At 48.0% G+C, this 27309-nt stretch overlaps 1 protein-coding gene across 1 annotated transcript in view; it reads right to left on the bottom strand.

The window, feature by feature from the left end:
- Nucleotides 1-27309, bottom strand: part of LOC138259058 (mediator of RNA polymerase II transcription subunit 1-like) — a 582859-nt gene that overhangs the window by 210458 nt on the left and 345092 nt on the right. The window contains exon 10 of the mRNA XM_069206503.1: nt 19242-19307. Coding sequence (XP_069062604.1) covers nt 19242-19307 — 66 coding nt within the window. The remainder of the gene's footprint in view (nt 1-19241; nt 19308-27309) is intronic.

The following is a 27309-nucleotide window of genomic DNA, read 5'->3' as shown; positions in this document are numbered from 1 at the left end:
CAACCTCTCTCCTCCTCCTCCAGCTCACTCCCAGGAGGTTGGGCTTATCCCTGGCGATGCAAACAGTGCTGGAGTGGCCGTCAAGTCAGCGTCTTGAACCTACTCCTCCTGCAGATCATGAGCTGTGTGAGCATGGGTGCCCCCTTGCCGGGCCTCCACCGCCGACCGGGCCGGCCGCAACCTGTAACTCCTCCTATGCAGCCACGCCTGGAGGGGAGTCCTGCCGGGTCCTTTCCTCACCGGCCTCGCTTCTCCTCCCCCCCCTTCGCCAATCCCAGGTCTCGATTTTCCACTGCCCAGTCCCAAGCCTGCTCTGGAGTATCGATGAAGTAGGCATTGGATTGTAACATCATGAAGGTGGGCAGGGAAAAGCAGCATGTAGCTAAGGTGCAACATGCAAAGGCTCTTTTTAACCGCTTCAAAGGATCTGCGCTTCTGTTCTACCGCCCTGGAGTAGTCTGGAAAAATCATAAGCTTAGAGTTTTGGTGTCTCAGGTCTGCCAGGGTTAGGGCCTCTCGCAGGATCTCGTCCCTGAAGTTCAGGAGCCACAGTATCACAGGTCGGGGAAGTGCACCGACTGGCGGCCGGGGCACCAACGAGCTATGCGCACGTTCTATGACAGCTTACCCGCCGGCATCCATACGCAGAACCACTCCTTAAATGCAACTGCCAGGTCAGACGCTTCCAGGGCCTCCGGCAGACCCACCAGCCACAAGTTCTTGTGTCAAGCATGATTTTCAGTGTCTTACGCCCTCTCCTGTAGGTACACCACCGATGTCGTGAGGGTCGAGACTTGGTGTTTAAGGAGTGTCAGGTCGTCTTCTGCTGTTGAGATACACTTTTCCACCCCAGTCACCCTCCCGGTCACCCCTTGCAGGTCCTGGCAGATCAACAATAGATCTATCTGCAGTTCATCCACCTTATGCTACACGGCCACTCGCGGGTCCTGGATTGCCTGAAGGACTGCTTCGAGATCCGGGCGGGGGGGGGTCGCCTCTGTGAGGTGTGGACCACCCGCTCTGGCCTTCCACCCCTGCAGGAGGGGCAGGGAGGGTGTACTGGTCCATTGTCATCTGGGCCTCGGGGCTGCTGCTGTTTGTTCCGGCCCATGTCTGGTCACACGCCTCACCTCCAGAGGGGGCACAGGGCCCAGCTTGTCAAGTCCATCTCCGGCCACCCCTCCACCTCCTGTTAGAAGAGGGGTCTGGGGGGCCCAGCAGGAAGCCCACCACCTCTCTTAGGATCCTCCCCGATCCCTTTGTCAATCTGGCCCTCACCTGGTCGAGGCGGTCCTGGGGGCCACCTGCCAGGGGTCTTCCCCATCACCTCCTCAAACCCATCGGTCCGCGAGCACCCCACACTGTGCCCCCAAGGACCAGTTTATCTCTGTCGGTCGCCGGGCCTCCAGGCCCTGTCCAGCGTCCTCTGCTACCTAAGGAATCACTGGCCTCGCTACGGCAAGGCCCGCAACGCGAATACGTCACGCCGCCACTGTGCCTCTTTCTGGTCTCCAGCGTGGCCCCCGGTTAGGCCCCCACTGGCTTCTTCCTGCCAGGGGCACATCCTTGTGTATTTTGGCGGACGTAGGGCCAGTCGCCGTTTTAAGGTCAAGCGGGCCTGCCGTGGGGGCCCCGCTAGACACTGGATGATAATTCAGGTCCCCACAACGGCCCTGGCTGGGCCTTGCGGCATAGTCCGTGTTGGGGGGCACCCCACCCCGGTGCAGCACTCAGAGGGCACAGGAACCAAGGCCTTCATGCAGCATACGCCATCTTAAAGTCAGGTGCGCCCGCTGCATACGCTTTGCGCTGTCCTAGTGCAGCGATCACAGGATTACAATACCGACCCCGACTGGGTCTGGTATCTAGGCAGTCTACAACACCTCCGCAGTGGCCCCGGCTCCTCAGGGTCACCGAGGTCAGGTAGGATAATGCCCAAGGTGGGCGAGCCGCAGAGACCCGCTAAAATACGGCCACCATGCTGGCTTGCCAAACCACATCTCAAATGCACATGTTTGTCAAAGAATTGTAAGGTGCTTTGAATCTTAGCATTAATATTATAGTTTTCATTTTCTGGTAGCTTTCTTCTTTTTTCTCCAGGACTTCATGAAAAATTATATAATATCCTCATTCGTAAATAATTCTCAATGAACGATGTTAGATTATTTACCTCAAATAGGAACTCTATCATGCTTAATCTGGCTGTTTGGCCACAAAGTATAAAAGAGATCAGTGAGTCAGATTCTGGTATCTCAAACCGAAAACTCTTGCAGGACTGTTCACCAGAGGCATTTTCATCTTGCTATACTTCCCAAAACGTCCCTCTCACCTTTCACAAATATGCAGGTAACTGAGGCAAGCCTTAGCTCATCCATCCTCACAAAAGTGGTCTTCAGCAATTGGACAGATCTTCTATGTTCAACAATGGCAGGAAAAAACATAATGCTAAAGAGGAATGTTCAAGAAGCAAAATATTGGTATTGGCCCAGACACAGAGTTGTAGAAATGATCACCGAAAGAGAGATAAAAGCACAGATTTCCTGTATATATGATTATGTGTGAAGTGTAATATTCAATTTACATTCAATATCCAATTTATTACCACTATTGAGCCTTGGGAGGGGCCATGACTCACAAAACCCAAAGCCTTGAGTGTCATGATGTCTTTCCCAATTCCTTCAACAATGGCAATAATTAACATGTTATAGTTTTTGCAGTGCGCATATTTGATCTATATAATGACATTTTCTCATCTGTACTTTTTTTTTTATAAAAGGAGTCAATCAAGCCTATGATGCAAGGGATTACATTTGTGTACTAAGGTAAAACCACATTAAAGAGGTCTCCTGCCTATAACAAGAGTTGTTCTCTCAGGTAATTATTTAATGCACTATGTGAGGCAGTGCTAGACCTGGCGTCTCTGCTGTGGCTTCCCCTAACTTTCTTGTCTTCAGACCTCCTGCTTTGCTGACCTTGTTTTTGCTGGTGTTAGGACTCTGGACACTACCACTGATAGCCAGTGCTAAAGTGCATGTGCTCTCTGCTTAAAACAAGATAACATTGGCTTATCCATAACTGGCTTATTTAATTTCCTTACAAATCCCTAGTAAAGTGCACTACCTGTGCCTATGGTCTGTTAATGAAATGGTACAGGGGGGCCTGCAGCATTGATTGCACCATATACTTCAGTAGCCCTTCACACGTGACTCACGCCTGCCATTCCAGTGCCTGTCTGTGCAGTTTCAAACTGTCATGTCAGCCTGCAAGGTAACCCTCTTGCCAGGCCCAAACCTTCATTTTTAATACATATGTTACCCCCTAACATGGGCCCTAGCCAGCCCAAGGGCAGAGTGCAGTGCATTCAAAAAGTAAGTCATGTACTTGTAAGCTTTACATGTCCTAAAAGTGAAAAACACTTACATTTGTTTTTCACTACTGCAAGGCTTAGCTCTCCCATAGGAAAGCATTAGGATTACCTTATTACATTTTATAAGTGTAGTTTCTAATTGGAAAGAGATGAGACCCCCAGATTTGGTGTCTCTGGAGTCACAATTTAAAATCAGAACTTATGGTGAAGTCAGATGTGAAATTGCAATTCTGAAAATGCCACTTTTAGAAAGTTGGCAATTTCTTACTTTAACCATTTAGTACTTTCTGCCTGTCTCTGAATGAACTTCTGGAGAGGTGACAGCTGGACATTTGCTCATTCCCTCCAGACAGTCACACACAAAGGGAGCTTAGATGTGACTATGGGTCATTCACAGCCTGATGGGCCATCTGCAGCAGGATGGGAGGGAGGAGCTGATACACCTGAATGGGCTGTGTTCTGACACCACACAATGGGTTGCATACCCCTATAGTGATTCTGGAGAAAGGGCAGAAAAGGCAGGGACTGTGCACTTCAAAGGCCTCTCTTTGATGTCTCCCCAAATTCACCACCTACTCAGTACACTTCTGGACCTGTGGATATCTGCCACAAAGTAGGACTGTTGTGCCGCTGAAAGGATTGTCACTCTGCTGAACTCCTGCTCTGCTGTGCAGACCTGCTGCCATCCTTGCCTGGGAGTGAGAAGGCCTGGACCTGCATCTCTCCAACCAAAAGCCAAAGTGACTCCCAGGATTTACTGACTTGCCTCCTGTTCTTCTGTGATATAAAAGACTTCTCTTCCACCGGTAACAGCACCTGGACTTTGCTTGCTTCAAGTCTTGCTCTGCCAAGTGGTGTCAATTCAGTCCTGTATCCCTGGAAGTAGGTATGAAGTGCTGCAACTGCCAGTACCTGCTCATCAACGCTGTTGCGCAATCAGAACCAGGTCAACTTATTCAACCCTGGTGCATTGCCACTACTGCGAGGACCAGGAGCACTGCATTTCTGACTGCAAAACGCATCGCCTTCATTAGTGACGTATCGCTGACTTTGCAATGCTCACAGCTGACGCACTGCCTACATTTGTGGGATTGACAACAACGGATTAACTTCTTTACTTCTAGTATCTTCTCGACGTTGACAACTCCAAACCAAGGTACAGTTTTCAGTGGGACAAGGCTGGTCCCTGTATCCAACCCTCCGCCGGTCCCTGTATCCGACCCTCATTCCATCGCAGTCAGCCTGACTTTTCAGAGTGGATCCAGTCTAACAGGGTCGGAGCTTTATGCTTCTAAGCACTACAAAAAATATATTCTTTAAGAATTCATAACAACTCTACTTATTGGATTTTTATAACCAGACGTGGTATCTTTTTGTGTGGTGTTTTCACAATTACTTAACACATTGCCTCCTAAATTAAGCCGGACTGCTCTGTGCCACGCTATCAGGGGGTGAGCATAGGTTAATTTAGGGTCAGTTGGTGATTTGCCCTGACTAGGATTGTGGTTGCTGCTTGCTGCATGCCTCTGCCAACTAGTGGTGTAACGAAACCTGAGGGTCCCCCTTGCACAGTACATGAAGGGGGACCCATTGACCCAGTCAGGAGCTCTTTGGCCAGGAACTCGCCACCTGTGCACAGTGTACTGGGCTGAGATGGCCCCCTGGAGCTCGGACCTCCCTCCCTACCATCGTGGGTGCTGCTTGCGCTGCCAACCAAAAACACAATTTCTAAAAGGCAGTAAACTGTGGGTTTTCCCATTTCACTTTTGCTGTACTGAGGTAATTAACTCGAATTTGACCTTTGCACTGTAGGAATAAATGTCCGAATATGTGTTTATTAGTACAGTATTTTACAAAAGTTATTGGGCCACATTTATTTTCACTAACATGGCACATACACACACATATACTTATACATACACCTTACACACATTTATATACACACAACATGATTATTGCTTTTTAGATAAAGAAGAGCCTTTGGTTCTTGTAGGCAGCTGGCTCTGTATATACCATATCAAAATGAGATGTAGGCCCTCATTACAACCCTGGCGGTAAATGCCACCTACCACCGTGCTGACGGCTGCCAACATATCGTGACCGCTGTGGTAATCCGCTACGGGTATTATGACCCAAACAGAGAAATCCACCATTATACAGACACCCCACAAGTCCGCCACAACAAAGGTCAGTGATAAACTGGCGATAGCAAAATCCACACCGTTACGCCAACAGGAACACGCCCACAGTATCACGACACACGAATCACCACGGCGGTCTTTCAACTGCATTAAACCATTGGCGGTACACACCGCCGCGCTCAAGATACACACACACTTACAAAATCACACCACATTGGACAATTCAAACTACATACACCTGACACACACACACACACAAACACACACACCACACCCACATTACCCACAACCCTTTCAATGAAAAAAAAAGATAAACAGAGAGAGACACAAGGCAGGAGCACTCACTCAATCAGAGGCACAGAACACCATCACCCGTACACCATCCACGCACATCACAGCATACACCCCAACACATCACCCCACACATCCTTACACATCACTCACACCACATCCATGGCACCCCACAGACACTCCAGGTTCGGAGGAGGCGCTAAGGGTCATGGTGGAGGAAATCATCCGAGTGGAGCCACTGCTATTCGGATCACAGCTGCAGCAGACGTCCATTGCAAGGAAGATGGAGCTATGGCGGAGAGTCGTGGACAGGGTCAACACTGTGGGACAGCACCCAAGAACAAGGGATGACATCAGGAAGAGGTGGAATGACCTACGGGGGAAGGTGCGTTCCGTGGTTGCCAGACACCAAGTAGCCGTACAGAGGACTGGTGTTGGACCCCCGCCTCCTCCCCCACAACTAACAATGTTGGAGGAGCAAGTCTTGGCGATCATGCATCCTGAGTGCCTCGCAGGAGTAGCAGGAGGACTGGATTCTGGTAAGTCAAATCTTTACCACTATATCCCCCACCCTACCTGCATGCCATCACAAACTACTACTCCTACCCCTACCCTCACCCCCCATCACTCCACCACCTCACATATACCCCATCACAACCCACCCATCCCAATACCAAGCCCTGCATGCAACACCTATGCATGGACACCCATCACAGACCTGCATGGACACCCATCACCGACCTGCATGGACACCCATCACCACAGCATGCCCATCACAGAGATTCACCCAGCTCACAAAACCACCACGAACACAAGGCCAAGCTGACAGGGAAATCACAATCAGACAGGGAAATCACAATCATACAGGGAAACACACCCATGCACAAGATGACATACGCAGATACATTAACACTGCATTTGCATCCCCACAGGACATCACCGGAGAGGAGGTGCCAGCAACATCCAGTCCTCCCCCCCAGAAGAGGCCCACAGTGAAGACAGCAGCTCTGCTCTCCTGGATCACGATGACCAACCTGGCCCGTCAGGGACCTCTGGACAGTCGGTTCCCCTGCCACAGTCCCAAACCACCACAGAGCCTCCCACCTCAGGAAACACCAGCACAGCACCCACCCAGCGGGCCCATGCCACTGTCCCCAGGACACATCAATCAGCAGTGTGTCCACCACTACAGGGACCCCAGGCAACCCCAAAAACGCAGGACGATCAGGGACCTGGGGTCAGTGGCAGTGGGCACACGGTTCAGGGGACAGAGGACACAGAACAACAGGGAAACTGGGAGGACTGCTGTGCGACAGGGGGAGGACAGGCCCAGGGAACCCACTCTCCACGAAGCACTCTCCAACCTCCTGGGAGCATACCACCATTCCCAGGAGGCCATAGGCCAGATACTGGCCAAGCTGCAGGAGACCCAGCGGTTGCAGGAGGGACAGTACCTAGGGATCAGGGATGACCTAACAAACATCTACACCATCCTGGTCACCATTGCAGGGGTTCTGGCTGACATGGCCAAGACCATGAGGGAGGTAGTGGCACAACAACAGGCCCCTGACACTAGCCACACAGATGAACAGCCCTCCACCTCTGCCGGCGCTAGTGGACAGGAGGCACCACAACAGGACCCTGCGATCCAGGCAGAAGACAGAGAACATTGCCAAGAGCCCGCCAGGAAATAAGACTCTCCTGATTGTCACTCTTCTGTCCCACTATGTCACCCTGTCCACCTTGAACTGCCCTTATTATGCCCCCTTGGACAATGCACCTGTGATACCAAGAGACTGGACTCTAACTGGACCTTCCTCCACCATCACCCCTGCCCATTGCACATCCCCCTCTACTTATGAGCACTGAAATAAACACCCTTGGATCAAATACAAGTATGGAGTCTGTCAATTGATTGCAATATGTATTAGGTTAACAAGCTGTAAACATTTCAATCCATATGTCCAGTCATATATACATTGGTATGACCTGTAGTGGGCAGCAGTACACCTAGCAGGAGCCCGAGTGGGGCACAGGGATATGGAAATAGAAATGGCAAAGGGTAAAGTCAGTGGCCAGAGACACAGGGTAAGAGGCTGTCTTGTACAATGTCCAACAGTTAGCTGAAATGTAATATGAACGTACAATGTCTTACCTGTGTGTCACTGGAAGGATTGCAGAATAATGTTGCTCCGGTTGTCAACATCTTTTTCCTCTGCCTCCTCTTCCTCACTGTCCATAGGCTCCACCGCTGCCACAAGACCATCTCCGGGCTCATCCTCCTGCAGAAAAGGCACCAGGCGTCTCAAGGCCAAGTTGTGAAACATGCAACAGGCAACGATGATCTGGCACACCTTCTTGGGTGAGTAGTACAGGGATCCACCAGTCAGATGGAGGCACCGGAATCTGGCCTTCAGGAGGACGAAGGTATGTTCTATAATCCTCCTTGTACATCCATGTGCCTCATTGTAACGTTCCTCTGCCCTTGTCCTGGCATTCGTCACTGGGGTCAGTAGCCATGAGAGGTTGGTGTAACCAGAGTCACCTGCAAATATCGAAGAATACCTAACCCTTAGGGACAACCCCATACCCAGACACCTACTCATACTGTGTGGGGACCTTGGGCTCATCTATTAGCTACTCCCGGTGCCTCTGGAGTTGGCCCATCACATATGGGATGCTGCTTTTCCTTAAGATAAAGGCGTCATGCACAGAGCCATGGTATTTGGCATTCACATGGGAGATGTACTGGTCCGCCAAATCAAAATCAAATCAAATCATTAGCATTTATAAAGCGCGCTACTCACCCGTGCGGGTTTTAAGGCGCTAGGGACAAAGGGGGTGGTTATCGCTGCTCGAACAGCCAGGTCTTTAGGAGTCTCCGGAAAGCGGAGTGGTCCTGGGTGGTCCTGAGGCTGGTGGGGAGGGAGTTCCAGGTCTTGGCCGCCAGGAAGGAGAAAGATCTCCCACCCGCCGTGGAGCGTCGGATGCGAGGGACGGCGGCGAGTGCGAGGCCAGAGGAGCGGAGGGGGCGGGTGGGGACGTAGAAGTTGAGCCGTCTGTTGAGGTATTCCGGTCCCTTGTCGTGGAGGGCTTTGTGTGCGTGGGTGAGAAGTCGGAAGGTGATCCTTTTGCTGACTGGGAGCCAATGCAGGTGTCTCAGGTGTGCGGAGATGTGGCTGTTGCGGGGTACGTCGAGGATGAGGCGGGCTGAGGCGTTTTGAATGCGTTGCAGGCGATTTTGGAGTTTGGCGGTGGTCCCAGCGTAGAGGGTGTTGCCGTAGTCCAGGCGGCTCGTGACGAGGGCGTGGGTCACGGTTTTTCTGGTGTCGGCGGGGATCCAGCGGAAGATCTTGCGGAGCATGCGGAGGGTGAGGAAGCAGGCGGAGGACACGGCGTTGACTTGCTTGGTCATGGTGAGAAGGGGGTCCAAGATGAAGCCGAGGTTGCGGGCGTGGTCTGCGGGGGTCGGTGCGGTGCCGAGGGCCGTGGGCCACCAGGAGTCGTCCCAGGCGGACGGGGTGTTGCCGAGGATGAGGATTTCAGTTTTTTCAGAGTTCAGCTTTAGGCGGCTGAGCCTCATCCAATCTGCGACGTCCTTCATACCCTCTTGTAGGTTGGTCTTGGCGCTGGCGGGGTCCTTGGTGAGGGAGAGTATAAGTTGGGTGTCGTCGGCGTAGGAGGTGATGATTTCGTGCTTGCGTACGATGTTAGCGAGGGGCCTCATGTAGACATTGAAGAGTGTCGGGCTGAGTGATGAGCCTTGAGGTACGCCGCAGATAATCTCAGTGGGTTCTGAGCGAAACGGAGGGAGGTAGACTCTTTGGGAGCGGTTTACGAGGAAGGAGGCAATCCAGTCCAGGGCCTGGTCTTGGATCCCGGTGGAGCGGAGGCGGGTGATTAGGGTGCGGTTACAGACGGTGTCAAAGGCAGCCGAGAGGTCGAGAAGAATGAGGGCGACTGTTTCACCGTTGTCCATCAGGGTTCTGATGTCGTCTGTGACTGAGATGAGAGCGGTTTCTGTGCTGTGGTTGGTTCGGAATCCGGTCTGTGAGGGGTCGAGCAGGTTGTTGTCTTCCAAGAAGGTGGTCAGCTGTTTGTTGACGGTCTTCTCTATTACTTTGGCTGGGAAAGGCAGAAGGGAGATGGGGCGGAAGTTTTTCAGGTCGCTCGGGTCAGCCGTAGGTTTCTTTAGTAGGGCGTTGACTTCGGCGTGTTTCCAGCATTCGGGGAAGGTAGCAGAAGAAAAAGAAGAGTTGATGACGGTCTGGAGGTGCGGGGCGATGATGTTGTCGGCTTTGTTAAAGATGAAGTGCGGGCAGGGGTCCGAAGGGGCGCCGGAGTGGATAGAGTTCATGATGGATTTGGTTTCTTCCGTGCTGATGTGGGTCCAGTTGTTGAGGGTGATGGTCGGGGATGTGGGTTCGGTGGTGTTAGGTTGGGTCTGGTGTCCGAAGCTGTCATGGAGGTCGCTGATCTTGCGATGGAAGAAAGTGGCGAGGGATTCGCATAGATCCTGTGAGGGCGTGACGGCGTTGGCGTTGGCGCTGGGGTTGGAGAACTCCTTGACGATGCTGAAGAGTTCTCTGCTGTTGTGGCTGTTTTTGTCCAGTCTGTCGGTGAAAAAATTCCTTTTGGCAGTGCGGATCAGGTGGTGGTGTTTGCGGGTAGCGTTCTTGAGGGCGGTCATGTTGTCAGCGGTGCGGTCCTTGCGCCAGGCTCTCTCAAGTGCGCGACAAGTTTTCTTTGATTCTTTGAGGGTGTCAGAGAACCAGAGGGGTTTCTTGGTGTTGTTCTGTCGCTGCGAGCGTTTGAGGGGAGCAAGGTTGTCTGCGCAGACACCACCTGCACATTCATAGAGTGATAGCTTTTTCTATTCCTGTGTACCATCAATGGCACCTATGATGTTGGGGATATGTCCCAGGGCATAAAAGTCAGCTTTCACTGGGGCCAAATCCTCCACATGGGGAACACGATGTAGCTGCGCATGTGTTTCAGCAGGGCAGACAACACCCTGGTCAACACGTTACAGAACATTGGTGGAGACATCCCTGATGCCATGGCCACTATTGTTTGGAAGGAACCACTTGCCAGGAAATGGCGAACTGACAGGACTTGTACTAGAGGGGGGATACCAGTGGGCTGCAGGATAGCTGACATCAGGTCTGGCTCCAATTGGGCACACAGTTCCTGGATTGTGGCACGATCAAGTCTGTAGGTAATGATAATGTGTCTGTCCTCCATTGTTGCAAGGTCCACCAGGGGCCTGTACACCGGAGGATGCCGCCATCTCATATGCAGCCTAGGTTGGAGCCTATGGAAGAGAACGGTGAGCAGAGGGTCACATTCCCACATCTATTGCACTAACGCTGTTTTTTTTACTTCACAGAAAAAAAATGTGAATCCTAAAATCAGTTGCCGTGCCAATGTCTGCTGTGACGCAGTTAGGTGCCATGCCCTGTGGCCCCCTGAAATGACAGATGCCTGACCTGTGAGGAGGGACAAGTGGAAATGAGGTAATTGCACTGGCGTTGTGCGCCGTCGCGGTAGGCGGTCGATCACCGCCGAGCAACTTCGCATTGGTTATCATTGGGCCCTATGGGTTCCAGGAGCCAATGGCGATGTACGCCGGTGGTGACGATACGCACTGCTGCAGACGTCACTGCCATTTTGTATCTATGCACTCACTTGCTACCTGGCCATCAACAGTAGAGGGCCTACACTGCAAGTGCTGCTGTGACCGGTCTGGAAGCGACAATGGCTTGAGTGTCTGGGGAAAGGGCCCTTGCCTTCACTGCGGAGTTGGAGAAACTGGTGGATGGGGTCCTACCCCAGTACACGTTACTCTACGGTCCTTCAGACAAACAGGTGAGTACACTGTGAGCATGATGCGTGGCCCATGAATGTCTGGAGTGCTGTGTGTGTAAGCCAAATGTTGTGGGGGGCTGAGGGGTCCTGACCAGAGTGCAGCATGTAAGGTGGTCAATGTATGTGCATCAGGGGATGGGTGGGATCTGGTGGGCAATGAGTGTGACGGTCGGACGGGTGACTAATTCCCTTTTCTGCTGTCTTTTCCCTGCAGCACCCACCAGAAAAAGGGTGTTTGGCGTGCCATTGCCAAGGAGGTACGGACTCTGGGGGTCTTTGAAAGGTGGAGCACCCACTGCCATAAGAGGTGGGAGGACCTGAGCCGCTGGGCAAAGAAGACGGCGGAGGCCCAGCTGGGGCTGGCCTCCCAATGAAGAAGGGGTGCCCATTGCACCATGACCACCCTGACTACTACTGGGAAGGGTCCTTTGGGTTTCTGGGGTGCAGCGGATGGCGTTAGGCATTGTACCCCATGGGCTGGTGACTATCTTAGGAACTGGTTGGGCATTTCCTACTGCATAGGGCTGCTCCCTGTGTGTTGTGTACGACAAAGGTAGTGGTGTTGCTGACATTGACCAAGTGTATCCCCTGTCTCTCCCCCCTTTTTGTTTGGTCACCCTGTGCTTGTGTGCATTAGCATCGTCTGGCGAAGGAGCAGAGGCACCGGCGATGGAGGGAGCTGTATCCCACATGGGCTTGGATGCCGAATCCACCGAGGGTGAGGGCACCAGTGGGCTGAGGGAGAGGGGAGCACCACGACGGGGACTGGAGGGGAGACCTCAGACAGCAACTCCTCCTCCGAAAGTCCCTGGCGATGGCAGACACCTCTGTGCCCACCCCAACTACAGGTACACCCGCCAACCCCCCCTACCAGCACCGCCCTCCCAGCAGCCCCTCAGTGTGTTTCCCGTACCCGCTCACCCACGAGGGTGGGCATCTCCTTCGCCCCAGGCATCTCAGGCCCTGCCCCAGTGAGCCCTGCTGCCCTCAGTGAGGAGGCTATTGACCTCCTGAGATCCCTCACTGTTTGGCAGTCAACCATTCTGAATGCCATCCAGGGTGTCGAGAAGCATTTGCAACAAACAAATGCATACCTGGAGTGCATTCACTCTGGCGTGGCAGCTCAACAGAGAGCATTTCAGGCTCTGGCCTCAGCACTGATGGCAGCCATTGTCCCTGTGTCTAGCCTCCCCCTCCAACTTCCTCTATCCAGTCCCAATCCCCTCAACCCCAGCCTATCCCAAGCACATCTTCAGACCAGCATGCACACAAGACAATGCACAGGAGTGGTTCAGGCAAACACAAGCACCACACACATCATCCCAAAGGCACTCATACAAGCACCATCCCCATGCAGATACACCAACATCCACTGCCTCCACTGTTTCCCCCTCCTCCTAGTCATCCACCTCCCTCCCAGTATCGTCTCCACTCACGCCTGCATGCACTACATCCTCATCCACTACCGCCATCACAACACACCCCTCATGAGCAGTCACCACCCCCACAACCATGCACATGTTCCCTGTGTCCTCTCCCACTGTGTCTGTAACCCCTCCTCCCAAAGTACACAAATGCAAGCACATACCCAATCAACATCCACCTCACAACAGCATCCAGCACATGCACCTTCACCCAAACTCAGCAGACACCTCCTACAACCACTTCCTCTTCCTCCACTCCCAAACCCTTTCCCTCATCCCGCACCAGTGTGTCTAAAAAACTTTTCCTAGCTAATATTGACCTGCTCCCTACCCCTCCCTCCCATCATTCCCCTCGGGCCAGGGTGTCCAGAACCCAGCCCAGCACCTCTGCCACCAAATCACCGTCCAATGTGGACCCTGCAGCTCCCAGAGGCTCAAAGGGGGCACCCGTCAGGAAAGCCAGTGTACCACCAACCCCTGCTAAGGGCCAAACCATACCGCCACTTGCCAAGGTGAAGAAGGGGCCAGCTTGCAGCAGGGGCATGGATGACAACCCAGCCAGCAAGGCATTCTCCAAACCTCCAGGTGACAGAGCCAAGGGCAAAACAGCATCAGCCACGGTGAGGAAGGGGCAGAAAGCCAAAGGCAAGGTACTTCTGCCGACGGAGGATGCAGGTGAAGCCCTAGTGCCCACCAGCAGAAACGCCAGCCCCACCACCTGCCAGCCCCACCATATGCAGCACCGCCAGCAGCCCCGCCGCAAGCACCGCTACGAGCACCGCTACCTGCACCGCCGCTGCCACCACTACTGTCAGCAGCAGCATCCCCAGTGGGCAGCCGTCCGAGGCTGAAGGAGAAGGGCTGGAGCCTCCCTCCACCACTGGCAGCACCGACACCTGCACCAAGGACAGCACCGCCAGCAGCCCCGCCGCAAGCACCGCCACCTGCACAGATGACAGTAGCACCACTACCAGCACCAGCAACCCCAGTGGGCGGCCGTCAGAGGCTGCAGGGTATAGGCTGGAGCCTCCCCCCACCACTGCCAGCACTGACACCAGCACCGCCACTGCCACCACTGAGCAGCCGTCACCGCCAGTGTGTAGTCCTGCCTCCATGGGCTGTTGTGCATCCTGGCCCCTGCAAATTATGTGGGTCTGACACCTAGGTGAGAGACTGACCTTGAACTCCCCAAGATCTGCATCACAGGGCACAATGGCCCCTCCAGGACCAGTGGAAGAAGCCATCCACTCACCCTATCCTTGGCAGGATGAAGCACACTGGGCAAAAGCCCCCCTCCAGAACCAGTGGAGAAAGGCATCCACTCACCCAATCCTTGGCAGGATGAAGCGCACTGGGCACCAAGCCCCCTCCAGAACCAATGGAGAAGCCACCCACTTGAGAGACTGTGCCTTTGCTCTCCCCAGGACCCAGCAAGTAGGCACTCAAGACACACCCTCAGCGGCACAGGGGTGGCCGGGTGCAGTGGGTAAACAAGGCTTCCGGTGTTCAATAGGTTTCAAAGGAGGGACCCGGGGGTCACTCAGACGTTGCAGGCAAGGCACAGGGGGGCTCCTCGGGCCAGCCACTGACTGCGCAAGGGTGAGGGCCGCCTGCTGGTCACCGCTGCACCTGTGGTTGGTTCCTCACGGGCCTTGGGGCTGCGGGTGCAGTGCTTCTCCAGGCGTCGGATATCTTCGTCCCGGGCAGTTGCGGTCAGGGGGGTCCTCGGGATTCCCTCTGCAGGCATTTTCATGGGGGTGCAGGGAGGTCAGCCCAGGGTGGACACGTCATTGAAGTCACCTGGGGATCCTCTCTGGGTTGTTGGTTTCGCTGGACATGGGCCAGGGGCATCGGGTGCAGAGTGGTGGGGACTCACGCTTCTGGAGTGAGGTGGGAGTCCCTTTAAAGATGGTTTCTTCTTTCTTGGTTGGACTTGTCCATTGTCCACAGGAGTTCTTGATCATTCTTTGGTGTAGGGCAGTCCTCTGAGTCAGCAGAGGTTGCTGGGCCCGCAGGATGTGTCGCTGGTGCAGATTCTCTGAAGTAGGAGATAGGCCAGTAGGGATGGGGCCAAAGCAGTAGTCGTCTTCCTTCTTCTCTGCAGGGTTTTTCAGCTAAGCAGTCCTTTGTAGGTCATTAGGAATCTAAAATCCTGGGTTCAGAGTTACCCCTAAATACTGAATTTAGGGTTGTGTCAGAGTCACAGGGTAGTAGCCAATGGCTACTGTCCTTGAGGGTGGCTACACCCTCCTTGTGATCCCTCCCTTTGGGGCGGGGAGCACACCCCTATCCCTCTTGGGCTAAATCCTACAAAGCAAGATGAAGGATTTTTGAAGGAGGGGGTCACTTCAGCTCTGGTCACCTTAGGGGTGGACCTGGCTGAGGGGGTGCCTCCTTGTTTTTCTCATTATCTCCCCAGACTTGCCAACAAAACTGGGGGCTGTGTCCGGGGGGGCGGGCACCTCCACTAGCTGGCATGCCCTGGGGTGCTGTAACACCAGGCTTGAGCCTTTGAGGCTCACCTTCCAGGTGTTACAGTTCCTGCAGGGGGAGGTGTGAAGCACTTCCACCCAGGACAGGCTTTGTTTCTGAACACAGAGTGCACAAAGGCACACTCACCCCATGTGGTCAGAACCTCATCTGGAAGTGGCAGGCTGGCACAGACCAGTCAGTCACACACTAACAGTGGAGCTGGCATACAGGGGGCATCTCTAAAATGCCCTCTGTGTGCTTTTTTCAATAAATCCCACACTGGCATCAGTGTGGGTTTATTGTGCTGAGAAGTTTGATATCAAACTTCTTAATATTCAGTGTAGCCATGATGGTGCTGTGGAGTTCGTAATGACCATATACTCCGTATGGCTAACCTGCACTTACAATGTCTAAGAATTGACTTAGCTGCATGAGCAATATGCCCCTACAGTGTCTATGCCCTCACCTGTGGTATAGTGTACCCTGCCTTAGGGCTGTAATGCCTGCTAGAGGGATGACTTACCTATGCCACAGGCAGTGGGTTGTGGGCATGGCACTCTGAGGGGAGTGCCATATTGACGTAGTCTTTTTCTCCCCACCAGCACACACAAGCTGTGAGGCAGTGTGCATGTGCGGAGTGAGGGGTCCCCAGGGTGGCATAATACATGCTGCAGCCCTTAGAGACCTTCCTTGGCCACAGGGCCCTTGGTACCAGGGGTACCTTTTACAAGGGACTTAACTGTGTGCCAGGGCTGTACCAATTGTGGAGAAAAAGGTACAGTTTTAGGGAAATATAACTGGTGCTGGGGCCTGGTTAGCAGGGTCCCAGCACACTTTCAATCAAAGCTGGCATCAAGAAAAGGCAAAAAGTTAGGGGGTAACCATACCAACAGTGGCATTTTCCTACAGTGCTCATGGAGAATGGCTACACGATTTGTACATTGTTTTTTATGCTGCATGATCGTGTGTTAAAGTAAATTTAGAGTAACTGAAGTACATTTAAAACCATATTTATTGAAAATAAAATGCCTGCAGAGAAATGTAAGAACTGTACAGTTGACACCTAATGGGAAAAGCTAGCGCTACAGCCGCAAAAAACAAAAAAAACAAATGTTGCAGGGTTAAAAAAACGGAAAAAAAAAGGACACAAATATTTTACAAAGAATTGTTTTTTTCAAATATTTTGAATCCATTACCAGACACCTACAAAATGCTGTGAAAAATGCTCACAATGTAAATCCAGTTTATTTTTATGTTAACAATAATAACATCACAAGTAAACTAACCCATATGTTACCTAATGTGAGAGGGTATTCTTTTGTTTGTAGGACAATGTTGATAAAGGAGCACAAGAGAAACATGGCTAGTTGCTATTTCACCTGAAATGATCAAATGGGCATGTGAGAAACCAATAAAGTTTTTACATATTAGGGGTGTATGTAGCCAAATATTATTGTGCAGAATGGTTTGTTTTTGTAAAGCCCTAAAGAAAAAGGTAAATTCAAAAATGCAATTTCTTCTTTCAACTCCGTTCTTACAGAACGCCTAGCCCGTTTATTTAGGCACATCTATATTTTTGGCCGCAATTTATGCCTGCTAGGAATTCACAAAACGGTTCCTGGCAGGCTTTACAACTGAAGATTTCTCTCTCATAGCAGGGGCGAACCTGTTGTCCTAAATCCAGTGCTTAATTTGTAAATAAAAGGTGCCGGTGCCCAAAGCTCTCCTTTGAAAGAAGCGGCTGCTACATTTAAATGTGCGAGCACTGAATGTTGAGGCAGCGTAATCCTAAAGCCATCTCCGTCCTCTTTCATCCATTTCCAGCCACTCCGGCCCCTTCAGCTCACTGTTGCAGCTTTCTGCTTTCTCCATTTGTGACGCTGTTTCGTCTTCCTCCGCCTTTCCCATTAGCGTCTTTTGCTCGCAGTAAATTGCCCGATGCAGAAAACTAAGTGCTGTCCCTATAAAATAAGTGCCGGTACCCCACACAGGCAATCCCCGGCTCAAATTAGTCACTGCCTAAATCCCACTCAAGGGTTTGAAGGGGACATTTACTTTAAAGGGTGGGGATACAAACAAACATTTAAGTTTGTAGGTATTTTCAAACTCTAATCCAACCCCTTCCCAGCCTGGAAATTGTAGTAAAGATGCACCAACCAAAAGATTACCTAATTCCATTTCCAAGATACGATCACACCCAAATGTGGTGGGGGTTAGGAGAATGTCTTTATAACGAGGAAAACATTTTTCCTTGCAGATAATCAGAATAAAGTGCGTTTGGGCCGGCAGTTCCCTTCCCCTGTTGAGAATTCTATGCTATGAAAATTGTCTACAGGGGAATAGGATTCCACAGAGGGCGACACTTGACAGTCCCAGAAGGATGTTAGCCAGCAACAGCTTAAATGGAAAGCAGCTATAAGGCAGAGTGGGGACGCTGGGAAAAAACTCAGTTAAATTGCTTCCCATTTTAAACAGAACTCGAATTAGGAGGGATGATTCTGTGCAATGAAAATAACTTTCCAAATTGCCATGCATTTTGTAGCAGAACTGTACATTCAACTGCCACTAGGTGATCCTACGTTACTGCTGTCTTGAATGGGTTTCTCACATATCCCTTCTATTTCGTGATGGACGTTCTAGACCATAACTCGTGAGACAATATTCATGAATGTTTCATTTTGTATGTAGAAGGCAGACAATGGGCTTGTTATCACTTTTTTGTTTACTCAAGTAAAAGACTTGACATAATTTTCTAATTCCCCAGTATAGCTGGCTGGCTCTTTCCTCATATGCATTTTGGAACCACTTCTGCCTGGCCTTGCGATGTCTGCTGACTGCCTGAAGGCCTGGCGACTTTTCAATTTTAAGGAAGGTGAAAATATATCTTAATGATATTTTTTTCTCTCAAATTGATTATAGATTTCTATTATGAGGGGATTAACACGGTAACCATAAAACCTGTACACCTGAGTTATTTTAATGAATAGATCTAATAGGGAGTGATAGGAGATATAAACTGATTCCATGTGGACCTCTTGTGTGACAAGATTAAGATATGTTTTCAGATTCAGACATGAAAGAGTCTAAATGTAGTAAATTAAGACTCTGCCATAGTTTGTTTTGTGTTTCTAGCTACAGGTACGATATATATATATATATATATATATATATATATATATATATATATATATATATATAAAAAAACTCGGGGATTTTTCAAAAGATAATTGTGATAATCTATAGCAAAATTGTCTAATTTGAAAGTGCATTTCATGATATTGTCACCTCTTAAATGTTTCATATTAGTTTGAAAGTGTTATTTTGCAGATCAAGCATTATGTTTTGGTGCTGTGAGTAGTTGACAATTTCAAGGTGACCTAAATCTTACTCTGGTTGTGGCTCTTATCCTGCTTTCTGAAGGGCTTTTGTCTTTGGACTTGGTTGTCCTATGTATTTTTCATCTAGCCTTAATTATATTTCCCTCGATTATCTCAGATAGCCTGGGGTCTATACGGGATTCCCTTTTACACTCCCACGATTTCCTTTCTGCTTATTTTACCTTTACTTACCTGATCTGTGCCTCATCTTTCTTCTTTTCTTATTCACATTTCCACCTCTTTATTGTTTTTATTCATGTTATAAGATGACTACAGCACTGCACATGATAGTTTTCCTTACCAGGGTTTAGTTTATTCTCTAGCAGCTGATAAGGAGATGCATAATATTCAACAGTCATAGGCGACCCTGAAAAATAAAAATACATTTAGTACACAGCACATCACCAGGCATGATATTTATGACTCATCACAAGTCCCAAACTTTCAAAGAGAATATTCAACATACTCACCAATATATCCAATTTTTGTGCACCTCAGATTATTGTTTCCCCTTACATGCTAACCACATTTCAATATAAGCTCTACGTTCTCGATATCAAGCTTAAGCGGGCTGCTTTACTATGCGGACACTTTCTTGGATCAAACAATAATTTGTGTTGCAGTTGAACAATAACAACATGTGAGAGGCTCAGCAACTAGGTTGCATACACCCCACTCATTTCCATGGATTGGCGTGTGGCATGATGGGGTTAAATTCAACCTTTGGACTACATAAGCAGTTTGTCATAAAACAAGTATAGCAGTGCGTGTGACATCTGTGTGTGATGAATCTTACATACTGATGTGGCTGAACTATTATTGCTACTTTGATGTCACAGTAATTATCTATACATGATCACATTTGCATTTTAATGTTTGAGATTCTAACAAATTAATTGTGAAGTAGCGCACTGGAAGCACATATTAACATGCATTCATGTAGACTAATGATCTAAAGTGATGATATAGCACTAAAAATTCAAGTATAATTAATTAATTTGATGCCATGTGTTTCATTGTGTTGTGATGTTCATAGTTTTCACTAAAATGATAACTACATTTTAGAAGGAAATGTTTTAAATGTTACATGTTAATGTCGAAAATGTAGTTCTCCCATTATAGTTATTGGATTGTATTAACAAAGTTATTTTGTTTTAAAATTTAGTGTAACATGAACACTGAAAGTGTATTCATGATTAATTTATAATTTTAAATGTTAAATGTACATCACTTAACATAAATGAATGTGCCATTTTAATTCACTTTAGTTAGCCTATCTGATTCCTGCAAGGTCCTGGTTCATGAAATGTGACAAAAGTGTTTAGTCATTCTTGGTAATGTCACATTTCTTTTCAAACTTCGTTCCCATAGAATGCTAGCTTGGAAATGGATGTCCCATTGTTTTACCCATAATAAGCCTGAGAAAGTAACCTTGAAATTGGTACATTGAGGATCTGTGGACATGGACGATATACAATTGTTTCAAATCGTACTGGAGAGGAAAATTTATGCATTCCTCGTGTTGGTAACGGGATTCTTTCCTGATGTTTCAAATGACTGTCATATGATGGACTATGAATGAACAATTCCATCTTCCGATTTGTGTGGTGAGATGGATTAACAAATTGCCTTTGACTTTAATACACTGTTCACCATTTGGATTAGCAGCATTCTTGCACTTGATTCCCTTGAACTTTGAGAGGTATAGACCTCTTTGTTTTTACCCTGAACCTTAATGCTGAGATAAGATTTAGATTTTTTTGACCCATGAGAAGAATCTTGACTGAGCTTCTGACATGCTGACACCTTCTCTTATTATATATTTTTTACCAACTCTAGTTAGCTTCACCCTTCCCCAGATGTTTTTCCACATTCTTTTTGCCCTTTATTTGCTTTTCACTTTTTGTCCCCATGCCTTGTTGCCCAGCACTAGGAGAAATTGGACTTTGTACCTTTAAGGGATCCCCACCTATTTAGAGACGCTATTTGGAAAATTAAGAACTATTGCAAATGCTAAGAACTGGTAAATGTTTATTCTGAACACCAGGTTCTGGTACTTACGTTTTTATATAGTCTTGAAGGAACTTTTAGTTTGTTGGATGTTAGTTAAGCTCTGGTTGTTTCGTAGTCTTGGACATCCAATGGTAATCCTCTATCTTTGTAGCTTTGTCTTGAGAATTGTCCATATTAACTTGAGTCTAAGCTTGTAATAAAACCCTTTAATATTATAATGGACGTGGGTTTTCCTTGTGTGGCCACATTGGTCATACTATGAATCTAAATGTACAGCGATTTGTTATGCTAAGTTTTCTTACCCCTTTGCTACGGTGAAAAGATCAGTTGACCTTGTTTAGAACAAATCCTTAAAAATTTCACAAAGAAATCTAGCAGGAACTAGGGAGAACTATGAGAATACCACCACCTAAATAAAGAACATCTAATGTTCACTTTGGATTTATTCATAGTCCAATTTTCTAATCACTTGATAATTTTTTGAAAAAAAAAAAGATCAGTACTTTGACATAGAAAGCAAAACAAGACTAATTCAACTATGAACCTCGAATGAGTGGAAGACAGAAGCACAGAGAGGAAGAGGATGTCTCTTCAGCATATCTCAAAGATGTATCCAGGTTAAGGAGAATAATTACAATATTATGCTGTGCATGCGTGTTGCCTCACAACTACTTTTAATTGCCTTTTACAGACCTGTACGCATAGCATCCAGATGTGCTTGTGTCAGTGTTACAAGAAGCAGAAAGAATGTGGTAAACCTACTGCTCAGCAGAGGTAAAAAGAGAATCAAGTGGACAGTAGGTACTCCTGACTCTCATAAGGGATATTTAAGGTACGCTACGGCTCAGAAGAGAAGGCTGGAGATCAGGCTGAATCACCCCTTTTAATTTCTCCTTAATTGTGGCAGTGTGCGCCTTGTTAAAAATGCAGAAGCAGGGTCATCATTGAAACACTGAATGTCACTGAAGCAGGAGAGTGACAAGTGTCCAAAATGTTTTTCTTCTTATGGGCAATTTAATATAAAAGGATCCTTTAAAAGACAGAAACCAAAGCTTCTTAGCACTCTGTGTGCTCTAATTTCAAGGGCTCTGTATCTTTAATTTGTGAATAAACAACAGCAATTTCATTGGAGATTAACAAGTGCTCGGACCTTTCATGATGTATTCACCAAAGAGAGCAGAATGGTAAGGGGGCTTATGCAGGGTGAGGTTCTCCTATCCCAAGCAGAGTCACTCTTGGCCTGTCTCAGGATTAAGAAACTATTTGTTTGGAGAAGCTGCATTAAACTGATATAAGAAGCCTTCAGTAGGAGAGGCATGGAAAATCATCAGGGACTTAATGAGTAGGTAAAGCACTGCTATTCTGTTCAACTGTGTGTGGTGGCACAGGGCACAGAACATGAATGTGAGCTCACAAATAGTGGAAGTGCTTAATTTGTGCCTAAGTTGCAGTTGGTGGGCATGGTACATGGCTTATTTTTCATCATCAGGCTGACACAGAGAGCAAAGCAGGAAAAGGGGAAAGAAGAAAGAAGAGAATGACAGGAAAAAAGTGACAAAGAGAGAAATTAAAATGACCTGCAGTACTTAGCTAAAGAGACAAAAGTCTAAGGTGATGGGTGTTGCATGGTGGAGTATCAAAACTAGGCAGTGTTGGTACTGGGCAACCCTAGCATCTGGCAGCACCGTCAGGCTTCTAAGAAAAACTTTGGACCTTACACTTACTTGTGTCTTTTATTTAAACAAATTAATCACTTAATAAGTACCTACCTTCCTGAATATGATATACAGCTATACAGAGGAATACAGGCAATGTAAGGTCCGCTTTGCGCTCAGACCTTTTATTATTTTTTTTAAACCACTTTTGTTCATTTTAATGTGTTTTTGCTGAATATGAGGCTGGCTGAGAATTGGTGGAACTTGGTGCAGGCTGTCACAAGGGCCTGTTAGAGCCCAGTTTTAGGGAAAGGCAGCCAGTTTGAGGGTACCAACATGCGCTCACGCCATAGTAGGGGTACTGCTCTAGCTGCTGATCCTGACTCACGTCCAATGGGCTTAACATCGACATTTAAGCGCACAGATGCATGGACGTGCTGCGCCGAAGATGTGCCTAAGGCAAGCCTGTCTGCGCCCATCCATGTCCGAACTGGACCAGGGGCCAGGGATGCTGCTGGTGGCAGTGTAGAGACCCCTTGTCTGACTTACAATAGGCAAGAGCTCATGGATGTAGAGCCTAAGGTGAGATGTGAGGAAATGTAAGCATCTAACCTGAGTGGGGAGGGATTGGTATTGTGGTCCATGTAATTTAATGCTTGGAGGCTATAAAGAGGGGGCAACGCTGGTTCCTAACATGGCATTTCCCAGAAGGGCCAGCGAAGGGCATGGAGGAGAGGTTTTTCTTTGGTGTGCCTTAGTTAATGCCCAGTCTCTAATCAAGTGCAGTATTGAAAATCAACAAGGTGATTGATTCAGCACACCTGAACTGTCTGCTTGTTATGGAAACAACATGGGCTAAGGAGGATTCTGGGCCTGACTTCCCCATTGCTACCTTGCCAGATTATGGGGTGGTGAGATTATACAGAACTAGGTGTGGGGGGGCAGCCTAGCCATGATTCTTGGAAAGCAGATGAGCTTCACATTTGAACAGATTAGTACTTGTATTGAAGGATATGAAGCGGGACATTTTAAAATGAAAAATCAAGAATGTGGTGAGGCTGGCAGGGGTGCTGATCCATCATGCACCAGGCTCCAAAAAACAATTTATTACCAATTAGCACCAGGTACTAAAGCCTTTTGTCTCATGCAACAACCTCATTTTGGGGATTTTAATCTGCACCTAGACGAAGAGCTGGATGGGGACAGAGAATTTTTAAATTTCGTGGCCAGCTTTGGTTTGACCCAACAAGCCAGTTCGGCAACTGATGAAGCTGGTCATATTCTTGATGGGATTTTTGCTAGCCAACAGGTTTCTGTTATCTTGGAGTGCTCCCAGTTCAGATGGACTGATCACAGGCTGGTATCACTTAAGGTCCAGGGTATACAGCTGATGGAATACCTTCGAAGTCCTCGGAACAGTAGAAGAAATTGGGGTACATTTAAAACAGAGGAGTTTGTCTATGCTCTGCAGAAATTTAAGAACATGGGCTAGCTAGAAGTAGGCTCACCTGGGAAGAAGTTTAATAACTGAGTGAGGTTGGCGGTGGAGGAGGGAGCCCCATGATGAAAATCAGTGCAAAAGGTAGGATGAAACCATCAGGCCCGTGGTACTCAGGGGAGCTGAAGGTGCTCCAAAGGCAGTGCAAGAGGCAGAAGAGGAGATGGAAATTGACCTCAGGACAGAAAATCAAACTCAGAGTTGACTGCAAAATGTAAAAGTGCAATTAAAGAGCCCAAAACAGTATTTTTCGCTTAGAAAAATTGGACAACTTGTATGTGGCACCCCTAGTGAAACTAGTACAGGTCTTTCGGTTTCCAAGTGTCTTTCTACGTGGACGATACCCAAATCATCATTTCCATCTCGGATGACTGGGATGAGGCAGCAAATAGGTTTCTGGCTTGTATGCAGGATGTCAGCGGGTGGGTGAGAGCCAACTGGCTGAAAATGAAAGGGGAAATGTTGTGCTTGGAAAGGATAGTTAAAACTGTGGTGGCTGAATAATTGTGGTGCTCTAACTGCCATTATGGCACCCAAAAACTTGGGTGTGATATTTGATAACTCCTTGACTTTTGACACCCAGGTTAACAGAATGGTTAGTCCATGCTTCTGGATGATTACAATTTTAAAGACAATCTTCCCACTGCTGCCAAAAGAGCACTGGTGGTCCTAGTTCTCATTTCATCTTGACTGGACTACTGTAATGTCTTATATTTAAGTGTCAGTCAGGTATTGTTAGTCAAACTTCAAATCATCCAGAATGAGGCTGCACACTTAGTCCTGGGACTACCCAAACATTCCTCGATAACAGAAGGGCTGGAACACCTTCACTGGCTGCCTATAAGGAAAGGTGTGTCCTTTAAGGCTCTATGTCTAACACAAAGCTCTTCAATCACTGGGGTCAGGCTATTTCAGGGTAACAGTGAATTGGTAAGTACCCAGGAGAGATCTGAGATCAGGAGGCCGATACAAGATGGTGGTACCATGGGGCATGAAAGCCAGGTGGGAGGGGGGAGAACGGGCCTTCTCTGTAGCGACTGCGAGGCTGTGGAATTCCCTTCCTGAACATATTTGCAGCATTAATGCACACTTATTGTTTGGCAAACAACTTAAAATGTAGATCTCTACTTCTTAGGAGTTGGTAGGGGTCACTTCTGAGGGGTCTGCCTGGATTGGTCGGCCTTTGGTTTGCTTGGTTTCTCTCTCTACTCTCCAGCGCTTTGATACCTCCTTGGTCTAACGTGCTTTAGAAATGCTACAAATATGATATAATTTCATTAATCACAGCCTCCATCATTTTGCACTGCCTTCCAATACCTGGTGTGGGCATCTCCAACATGAGCACAAATTAATGTTTTTTTCACAGATACATGCAAGTCATTGTATTAGCTAGCCTTTTAAGTACTACAATACGAGTAGAAGGAATGGCAGGGTTTCCACTAAGCTCAGCTGGCTCAGTTGTTAGAAACACTTGTCTTGGAAGCCTGCCCAAAGTATTAGTGCAAGCACGTCCTTGCATACTGGTGCTAGTGCGAGAATGGAGAGAATTATAGAATCTATCATAGTCGTACTTAAGGTGGCAGGCTGACTCCTTAGGCGAATGAGTATTTGTCAGGTGTAAGAAACGTGACTAATTGCAAGTAAAGTATCTTAGTAACTTTTTATGAGGTGGGGGTCATATGAAGAACCAGTAGTCTTGCTCAAGGGCCTTTGGGGACTACATTCGACAAAGAATACAAACTAAGATCAGCCAGTCCAGGGATGTACTTTAGCATATACATTTTTTTTTACTAATTAGTGCACATTGCAGCTGGAAAACAATCTGCATTCTCCTAATAACCTGAAACCTAACACCAATGAAGTCCCCAATTATGATTAGTTGTGCAACCATAGTTCTCGCGCAATATCCTGCTAATGTCCTCACACATCACAGTTGGCATTACAAGTTACATTATGAATGACACTGCTGGTGACGTCGCAGATGACACCACCATTGTAAATACATAATAAAGTTTTCAACAAAATTGGCTGCTGCAGTTAGTGGGAATGCATATTCCCATACAAATTCACCGTAATTGGATGGTTCCAGTATTGCTTCCAACATCATTAGGCATCCACAAAAGATATTCTATCATCAAGGCTGTGTCCGCAAGTTTGGGAATTCACAGTTCTGTCTGCATCTTTTTTAAGCTCCAAAAATGAGATCGGACTGATCATGATCAGTACCAAAGAGACTTTAAATGTTCTGAAGCCGTTTTGGGATTTGAATTATGAAAGCACCATTGCTGGTCACCCGATATCCTTGCAACAAAGAATCACTCACAAGGCTTTTACACTTACTTGTTCGTTGACTCCCTAAGGACATCTATAATGTCCAGGTTACACCTTATCAGTCTAAGTATTCACATTAGCTATTACCTGAACTAACACACATGGCTAATTCCAATTCCTTTAGCAACGAGGGATCAATTCGGTACTACGAGAACGGCAATCGCAGTTTTTGTTTTCCTTTAAATATGTACAAATGCAGTGCTTAATTTGAACCGGTAGTTTCCGGTGTGGGGCACCAGCACTTTTTTTTGGAGGGCCGGCACTTAGTTTTCTGCATCAGGCGTTTACTGTGAGCAAAAGACATATGGGAAAGGTAGAGGACTGAAAAAAAAAAAAAACGAAAAAGCGTCACAAGGGGGAAAGCAGAAAGCTGCAAGAGTAAGCTGACGGGGCACGGCGATAGCTCGCACATTTAAATGCAGCTGCGTGTGTTTCAAAAGAGAGCTTTCGGCACCGGCACGTTTTTACTTACAAACTAGGCAATGTACAGAAGACTGTACTAATCTGCTGGAGGTATAGTTTTCTGAACAGATACACTATTGAGACAATCAGCTTTGCTACTGGCGTTGGCGACTACTCATAGCTTATTTGTTTTCGGGGCAGAAGTAATTGACAATTATGGGACCCAATCACTTTAGGTAGGGTTTCCCGTCTTGGCATATTCATTTAAGAATAATCACCATTACTCCACTTGGGCAGACTTGGTTAGCGCCCACATAGATAAGTCCTGACAGCGGCTCATCTAATGTAGTCACAATACCATAGGTGAAGAAATAAAATCAATAGCATAATTGACTTGATGGAAAATAACAAAAAACTGGGATGACCAACCTAATGTGGCATGGATATATTCCGTATCATTCGAATAATTC

The sequence above is a fragment of the Pleurodeles waltl genome, chromosome 2_1 (assembly GCF_031143425.1).
Source record: "Pleurodeles waltl isolate 20211129_DDA chromosome 2_1, aPleWal1.hap1.20221129, whole genome shotgun sequence".
NCBI lineage: Eukaryota > Metazoa > Chordata > Amphibia > Caudata > Salamandridae > Pleurodeles > Pleurodeles waltl.
This window is presented reverse-complemented; position numbering and strand designations above follow the sequence as displayed.